Source organism: Eurosta solidaginis, chromosome 5, assembly GCF_040869045.1.
Source record: "Eurosta solidaginis isolate ZX-2024a chromosome 5, ASM4086904v1, whole genome shotgun sequence".
Classification (NCBI taxonomy): Eukaryota; Metazoa; Arthropoda; class Insecta; order Diptera; family Tephritidae; genus Eurosta; species Eurosta solidaginis.
In genome coordinates, this window is record NC_090323.1 from 42,783,306 (window position 1) to 42,792,804 (window position 9,499).

At 34.1% G+C, this 9,499-nt stretch overlaps 1 protein-coding gene across 1 annotated transcript in view; it reads left to right on the forward strand.

Moving 5' to 3' along the window:
- The window catches only part of Pex1 (peroxin 1), a 73,953-nt gene extending 64,741 nt beyond the window's left edge, over positions 1-9,212 (forward strand). Inside the window, exons 11-12 of the mRNA XM_067787473.1 lie at positions 8,722-8,825; positions 8,910-9,212. Coding sequence (XP_067643574.1) covers positions 8,722-8,825; positions 8,910-8,982 — 177 coding nt within the window. The 3' untranslated portion in view covers positions 8,983-9,212. The remainder of the gene's footprint in view (positions 1-8,721; positions 8,826-8,909) is intronic.
- The last annotated feature ends 287 nt before the right edge of the window (positions 9,213-9,499 follow it).

Here is a 9,499-nt window from a genome sequence, read left to right on the forward strand (position 1 = left end):
TAAAACTTTTATTATTTTCCTAAATTTATGAACTTTATATCGAAAACTTTGTAATGCAATTTCAAAAACGTTTTCGAAAACAGTTCAAAGCTCGGAAAACCCTAAAAATTTTACTTATTCTCAGTTATCAAAAAAAAAAAAAAAATTTAGTGAATTGTATATCAAAAACTTTGTAAAGCAATTTAAAAATCATTTTCGAAAAAAGGTGAAAATTCAAAAAGTAAAACTTTTCTTTGTTTCTGTTAATTTTAGAAAGAAGCTTTAATGAATTTTATTTTGAAACTTAAGTAAAGCAACACCAAAAAAGTTTTCGAAAAAGCTAGAAAAATCAAGTGTGCTATAGCTATAAATGTATGCGCTGTAACTTCAATGTACCCGTTTATGCCCTGATTAGGGGCTCCGGTATACGAAAAAGTTTTTCGCAACATTTATAGACCATTGGTTTTGTGAGTTCTTAATCCACTATGGATTTGAGGACATTTTTTTTTTACACGAAAATGTATGGATAAAAAAGTTGGCTTAGAGAAGAAGAGAGTAAAGGAAACTCTTCTTAGCGTCCCAAGCTTTTATTTTGGAGCTATATCGACCAATAGTTTCTATACTAAAAAGTAAACGGATTCGGTAAAGTAAGCTGTAATGTTAAAGTAATCTCTAGCGAAAAAAGCCTGTTGCAATGAAATATGTGGTAACGAAAAACAAGCCACTTCCGATAAAGAAACGTGTTTCGAAAAAGGTGCGGTTACGGTAAAAGCAGTCACGCAGACTGTAAGTAAACAGTTTAGCAAAAAAAAGTAAAACGTTTCGCAAAAGTTGCTAGCTTTGGAAATTAAACGAAATAGGAATAGGTTCCTTAAAACTCACTTAAAACTGCCGGTTCTTTTAAAGGAAATGCCGCTGACAAATATTTATCTGTAGCTGTAGCTACTGCAAAAGGTCTTGGTATGGAAAAAATAATGGAATTCGTGAAAGTAACCGGTTCTAAAAAAGTAACCAGTAGCGATAAAGTCAACGCTGCCATAAAATTGAGTGTAACCTGAAAAGTCACCGTCCCAAATAAAAAACAACAATTACCTTAGACGATGCATGAATGTTTGCGAGAATTGGAAAGCCAAGAAGGATAAGGTGTCCTTTTACCAATGAATCAAAGATTTAATTCGGCTAGGATTTCGCTTTTCATCTTGCAGAACGGTAAATAATCTTTTTAACTCAGAGTTAGTTTGAAAAATTTGTCAAAAATGCATAAGTTAAACCCTCCATGACAGGTTAACTCTGAGTTAGAAAAAAAACTTTCCTTTGTGCAAGTGAGCTTTAAAGATATGTTTATGCCAAAAAATTGTCCAAAAAGTTTAAAAGTAAAAACTTATGAATAATTTATAGCGAGGTTTCACTGTATCGCAATGGCTTTTTTTTAAACGTTATGATTTACATACTACAATTTTTAATTGCATTGAATTACATTCATAAATATACATATAATACAAAAAAAAAAAAAACGAAAAGACTTAACCTAGCGCAGGTTACTTAAGTTAGTGGCTATATTATAAGAAACAAATTTTAATTTTATAATAACACGATAAATTTAATTGTACGATGCATTTACTTTTTAGAATTATTCGATTAATTGTTGAAACGAGCATTTTTGTTGGCTTTTATTTAAACTTCATTATCAAGTTTTGCTTTAAGCATAAATTTAAGATTTTTAAGATTGCTTTCATTCAAATTTATGCTTGAGTATAAAATATTTTAAGGCATGACTTAAAAAATAGTTTTAAACTTGAATTTAGAAATACGTATGCATACTTGGTATCTTAAATGTAATGGGGTCTACACACAGCGCGTCTGACTCGCGAGTCATCTGTCATCGCTGTCAATATCAAACTCATTTTGATTTTCACGAATAAGCCAGAGATATGTCGGTGTGACTAATACTAAAATATTTGCCTTAACACATCGAAACAGCGAACACGAAAATAGCAGTGACAATTTTTATTAAATTTCGTTCATTAAATTCCTTTTTTATTTTCGATAATTTAAGAAAAAAACTTAGACAAAGCACAACCAGTTCTCAAAATGAACCGCCAAAAACAAAGGCATTGCTTTGGCTGAAGGAGTTTGTAAACAGTTCAACCATCGCAGGAGTGCGGGTTCGAATCCCACTCCCGAGAGAAAAGGCTTTGAAGAGATTTACAAGGTACAATCGAGCGCCCTTGTCCGTCCTGTGTCACGTTATTTAAATTTTTCAAAAATTATTAAATCATTCTCAAAAACATTTTCGAAAAAATAGAGAACTCTAGAAGATCATACGAAAATTTCAATCTTTTTTGTTGAGAGGTGTTGAAATTTTGAATAACACAAAGAACAATATCAAGCTCTAAAATCCAGCGAATAATCACTCTTGCCACTAAATGCTACTTTGGACTAGGCAGGCAATTGAAAAGTAAAGTCTATATTTCTGTGTTATGATAGGCTTTTCTTGACCATAATATTGCTTGTAGTGCAAGTAAAACTCCACTATTGCGTCCCAACGTTTCGCTAAACACCTTACCTTCCTCAGGGGCGAAACTGCATTTATTTAAGTATTTTTTCTAATTTACCAAATTAAAAACAAACCAAATTTTTGGGCATTGTTTAAATTTTATACAATAATTTTTATAAGTTCATGTCAAATTACGTTGTTAAATTGTAAAAAATATTTAAATAAATGCAGTTTCGCCCCTGTGGAGTTTTACTTGCACTAAAAGCAATATTATGGTCAAGGAAAACCCACCATAACACAGAAATGTAAACATTATTGACCGGCTATAACTAAAAAGAAAAGTAAAGTCCTCTTCGGCAAACGAAACTCATGCTCTATAAGTCACTTATGGTACCTGTCCTGCTAACTATATGGTGCAGAAGCAACATCAGATTAAGCGGCTCTAGAAGTGTTCGAGAGAAAAGTTCTTGTATGCGTTGGCGACGGCGAATATCGATGATGAGCTGTACGAGCTTTACGCATACATCAACATGGTCCAGCGAATTAAAACGCAGTAGCTACGCTATTTAAGTCATGTGATGCGAATGCTACTCTGGCAAGGAAAGTACTTTCATCGGAACACGCCTATACAAGCAGAGGAAGAGGGCGGCCCCCACTTCGCTGAAAAGACCATATGAAGAAGAGAGCGCAGTTCCTTGTGACAAAGTACAAGTTATAGGTCTATCAAAATACGCATCGGTTTTTGAAATTTTTTTTTTCTGAGCGTGCTTTAGATTTGCTTCCATACAAAGTGCGCATAATCTTAATTTTTTTATGATAGCAAATCTGAAACACCCTTATCGAATTTTTTCGAAAACATTTTTGAAATTGAAACTATGCAATTGCCTTTTCGTAATTCATTGGAGATTTTTTTATTTTAGAAGAAAATAGTTGATTAAAATTGCCAAAAATTTTCGCTGCTATTTTCGTGTTTGCAACTGTATATGGGCCATTCCTGTCAACTTATCCCACTGCTGGGTTTTGCATCAAATGTTTCCACATCTTTTTTTGTTGTTTTGCTGTATGTTATACGTTTTTTTTGTCTACTATACCTAAATTTAGGTTAGTTTTTAAAACAATTCGAGTTTTTTAATAATTGTTGCAAATTAATCACTGACGTTTGGTTAAAAAAAAAAGTTTAAAAAAAATCATAGAACTTTTTTTTAGTGGTGCAAAAGATATTTAAATTGCATCAAAATCATTTATGCATTTTCCATCGGTAGAATGATTTAGCATAGAATGCCCCATCTATATGTAGCTTTTAAATTTTTTGTACAACGAAATACTCAAAACTCCCAAAGCTACAAAAAATTAAGATTACAAAGCTAGTTAGCCACATAAATAACTCTCATATTTAATTAAGAGATTTGTACTTATCGTGGGTGCCTAGTGCCATCTTTATAATTTTAAGTTATTTGTTATACCCAGCTGCACTTGTACACAGGGTATTATAACTTTGATTGGATAACGGTTGGTTGTATAGGTATAAAGGAATCGATTCCGTATATCAAAATCATCAGTATGGAAAAAAAATTTGAATCCGCCCGTCCGTCCGTTAACACGATAACTTGAGCAAATATTAAGATATCTTCACCAAATTCGGTATACGGGCTAATCTGGACCCAGAATAGAAAAAGAAGAAGAGATTTCAGGCCGAGCTTCTCTTCCAATTTGCGTCATGCTCCTTTTTTAATTTTCCATACAAATTGGCGGGATCTCATACTTGTTTTTATGCCGACTCCGAACGGCGTCTGCAAGGCAGATGAATTTTCACTGAGAAGCTTTTCATGGCAGAAATACACTAGCAGTGCTTGCCAAACACTGACGAGGGGCGACAGAATAGGTTGGTATTGAAAATGAACGAAATCGGACGATAACCACACGCCCACTTTTTCGATATCGAAAATTTAGAAAAATGGAGAAAATGAGCTAATTCAAAAACGAATACCTCTTAGCTAATGAAATTTGGTAGGTGGATTGGTCTTATGGCGCAAACCATAAATTTCAAAACATTTTGGAATATGGGCGTGGCACCACCGACATTTAGAAGAAGAGAATGTCGAAGTTTACTAAACCGTAAATCAAAAGCCGTTAAATATATTACATTGAAATATTCTGACACGCTAACCTTGCCAAATTATATAGAAGATAATCAAAATCGGTTAAAGACCACGCCCACTTTTCCTAAAACTCTTTATATGTGTTATTGCGCAGCCTTATAACACTATTAACCACACAAAGCAAACAACAACACCGCGTCAAGTGCACAGCTGGGTATGTAATGTTCGGTTTCAGCCGAACTTAGACTTTCTTACTTGTTTTATAATAAGATTGTATATGCAAATTGTATAAAATAAAATGCAAATCGAGATTATTTAAAAAAGCGGGCAGATGCACTTTACATAAAACAAAATATGAAAAAAAAGCTAAAGGGAGGGAGAGGTAGAGAGGAATGAATCAATAGGAATAGTAAGCCCGGTTGTATCTATAACAGTGGCCGGCAAAAATTAAAATGTAAGTGTATTAGTGAGAGCGAGAGCATGAGCATCCCAGTAGGAAATTAAAGTAAAAATTACAACATGCAGAGGATGCATTTATAGCAAAAATTTTGGAAAGTTTCATTTTTGATTCAGAAATAGTTTGAAATATTCTCAAGTAATATCGCAAAAATAGAGGCGATTTGCCGCAACCGGGGAAATACAAAATGTTTAAAATATATGGAGCTGACATAAAAAACGAATTATAGAACACATTTTTTACTATTTCGCTAAGTTTTTTTAACATTCTATAGTAATATTATTGTTTTTCCGACCTTTGATTTCAATTATATTTATTAACTAATAGCTGGCTCTAGGTCATAAGTAGTAGTTTTTTGCAGTGCTGAAGTAAACATTTTTTTGAATGTGAAATTGTTACAACTTTTGTTAAAATAATTTAAAAAACTCATATTGTAGTGAAAAGTTATTTAATATAACATACCCAAAAAGGTAAAACCCACACCTAAACATGTTTGGAAGATGAAATACATATGGAAAGGCCGTCATACCAGTTTCCAATCGTCATATTTCTCACAAAGAACCTTAACATTTTTGCGAAAGCCGTGCGCAGTGTTTATTCGTTGCTGTCTCGCTAACGACTGATGATGGAGAGTAAGAATATGTGTGAAGCAAGTCTGGCTCAATTGAGCTATGGCGTGCCGACCACTGATCTATAATACTTTTGCGCCGCTGCTTCGATTTCTATGTATTTTCCGCCTAATTAATAAGAGAGATGCGAGTGACAGGAAGAGAAAAATAAAAAAGGACGTGTGGCACTCGGGGACTGTCGCGGTAAAGCTATTGCATATTATCAACTTATGCAATTATAATATTTATGCAACATTTTGTTTTCTTTGATATTAATTCAAGTTTTGTCTTTGATATTAATTCAAGTTAACCTTTTTAAGCGTGGTGACCGATAAGAAAACAAATTTTTTACTTTTATTGAATAAATGAGAAGTGAATATTTAACTTTCACTTTAACTTTAACTTTATTTTTAACTTTAACTTTAACATTCACTTTAATTTTAACTTTAACTTTAACTTTATTTTCAACTTTAACTTTAACTTTAACATTCACTTTAATTTTAATTTTAACTTTAACTTTAACTTTAACATTCACTTTAATTTTAACTTTAACTTTATATTCAACTTTAACTTTAACATTCACTTTAACTTTAACTTTATTTTTAACTTTAACTTTAACATTCACTTTAATTTTAACTTTAACTTTAACTTTATTTTCAACTTTAACTTTAACATTCACTTTAACTTTAATTTTAACTTTAACTTTAACTTTAACATTCACTTTAATTTTAACTTTAACTTTATTTTCAACTTTAACTTTAACATTCACTTTAACTTTAACTTTAATTTTATGTTTAACTTTAACAATTGTTTTTGTTTTTATCGGCCTATTGATAAATCATTCAAGGTTCGAATCGAGCTCAAGGCGAGAGCAATAATTTTTTTCTAATGATAATTATTGTTATTTTTTAATTTTTCTAAATTTGAAAAATTGTATTTTGTTTTTAGAATAGTAAGTAGATAGATCCATTTCGAAGGGTGCTAAGCCTTCATCATCAGTACGCTTTAGGCATGCTGCGCTAACCATTTAGCTATACAGCGGTGGTTTGTTTGACTGGCAAATTTGCTACTTCTATTCCTTTTTACCAACTATATTTATTCAGTGTTGCTTTAACTTTATGATTCGGGGTGGGCGTGAGCTTAGCACCTGCTAACAAGCCAACCTAATATAAACGCACGCAAGTCATTTTCTGTCAAAAATATCTCATGCACATACAACTTGTATGAGAGCAACTCAAATTGAATTTGCTGTGTGAAAACCTAACTCGATTTCCAATTTTTGTTCTGCGTGACATTTAGATTTGACGTTTGCACACATGCTTTACATTGTCGCAACGCATGCTTATTTGGGTTAGGGCAAAAAACGCCGGTTGTTTGCGTGCGCTAAAAAAACGCAGTGCGGTTTTATTAGGTTGGCTTTTAAGCGACCATATATGTATACGATAAGCGATAGCACAATGGCTACTTCGTGAAAATCAACGACAGCTCTTTTAGTTTGATTTCGATGGTCGTACTGTGAGGAAGTGTCGCACGCGCGCTTTAAACAGAGTACCAAAGAGTGCGTGCGACACGTTTTCACCGTTCAAGCATTGAAATCAAACTAAATAAATAATTGATTTTGCTTTCGTGCTCGCTACGCGTTCGTGTTTACTAACACATTCTCAATTTGGTAACCGTGTAAATGTAGTGGTGCCCACCGCTGTTTATGATAGAGATCCAATTTTATGTATTTGGCCTGTTGCTAACACCGAACCTTTACGAACCTTTTCGAACCTTTTCGAGCCTTTTCGAGCCTTTTTTGACAAATATCCGTTACGGTTTTTTTTGATTTAGTCGCCAAGCCCGCGATAAAATCTATGCAATAGCTTAAAAAGAAAGAAGAATGGGGAAAGCCAGAAATTGCTGGTACGCCAAAGTTCGAGTAGCACGACATACGAATTTTTTAGTTATTCATTATTCGGAGCCTTTTCCAGCCAAAACTATAAAGCGTTGGACACACTTAGCGGCACAACACTACGCGACGCAGCATTGAGCGACAATGCTTATCAAAAAGGCAAAAAAGTATCGTGCTGCTGTAGCTACATTTCTCATCACTTAATGTGCACGCATCTTAAAGGCCATTGTTCTTAGTCTCATTTTCTTGCCGCGTGCTCGTGCTCCAGTTTCAAAACCAATCGTTACTGAGTTTTCCAAACCAAGCAGCACATTCCATAGGATATGTCAAAACTCAGTAAAGATTGGTTTTGAAAGTGGGGAAAGGACGTCCGCAAGCCATTTTAGAACCATCCGAGATGTCGCATCTCTGAGTGATCCCCCCAACTTTCCAATCTTTCCTTTTGGGGAAGAGAATTGTGTAGTTTGTGTCGAAGACTTTCCTTGGACATATGTAGTCCGTTTTTGACAAGATGCGGGAGTCGTTAATATTGAGCAGGATACGGCCGTGCCCGTATGTATAGGTTCGTTGGCTGGTACTTTTGTGTGAGGACGATATACGCGGTGGCCTAAACTTCACGTGCAATCCCACTTAGTTTGGTAATGTTGTCTCTATTAAGAAAGTTTTTGGGAATTTATGCTACACATTACTCCAAATTCTATCATCATTGTCATCTTGGGTCACCCAAGCAACCAATAATGTATGAATGATGCCAACACGTGCTAATTGAATCTTGAAACTATAAACATATACCAACTGTCATTCACACATGCATGACCTTACCACAAATTAAGAAACACCGTTACGGACAAGTCAAAAGGTTCAAACTTCCTGATTGTCTGTCTGTTGATGTTACAGACAGACTGTCGATGTAGTCCTATCGCTAGCAGACAAATTGTTTTTACATTGATACTTTCTAAGTTTTGTTTCATTTTGTATTGTCTCAAATTGATAGTTTACAAATGAATGTGTTAATGCCTGCGTGTGGATGTGTGGATGTGTGGGTGTTTGTGCATTTTGATTTACATACATAAATGGTAATTAGCAAAGTCATAAAGTTTTAATAGCTAAACATTTATTTGGCCTCGTTGGTCTTTTGGTATGTATTTGTTGTTCTGTTGTTTATCTACAAATTTGCCTCTTTACAGAAATTACCAACAAGAATTTTGGTACGACAGAAGCATCTAATTGAAGCTTTCAACTCAACACGTCCGTCGCTTAGTGCAGCTGATTTAGCCAAATATCAAAAGACGTAAGTCGTAAATTAGAAATATTACATAAATAACTACTTAACTCTTTGTCTAAATGTGATTTTTTGTTTTCTTTTGTTTTGCAGTTATGCTCGTTTCACGAATAAGGAACGCGGTGGTGCACGTGACTTTGTCGCTAAGCGAGCCACGCTGGCATAGTTGGGAGTTTGTACATACAAAGTTGGGGTTTGAAATTTTTGTTTACCTTTTAAAATAGTACGTAAATTGATTTTATTTTTGTATTCAGGTCGCATATTTACATGCTTTGTGTAAATATGTACCTACCTTGTAGATATGTTATAAAATGGTTTGGTTTCTTATTAATTTTTGGGACTTTTAAGTTCTATTTCGCAAATAAATGCAAGAGGAATTTTTAACAGTACGAATAAGTTCGACTTAAAGAAGGCCGGAGCCAAGTATGCCGTTTGGATTTTTATATAAAAGCTAGCAGATCCGGCGGAGTTTGTTCTGCCCTCACTTTAGTCTGGCATAACTTTTAAGTTTTTACCTCTTGCTCTTCCTCACTCTATCCCTCCCTTTTCTTTTCAACCTCGAACCACGGAGTATATCTTAAGGTCATCAGCATAGAGAAGAGCTTTGAAAGACCTCAAGAACATTTTGAACATCCAGGTCGATGGCACTACGCTACGTTTGGTGAGCATGCAGCCGCAATTGT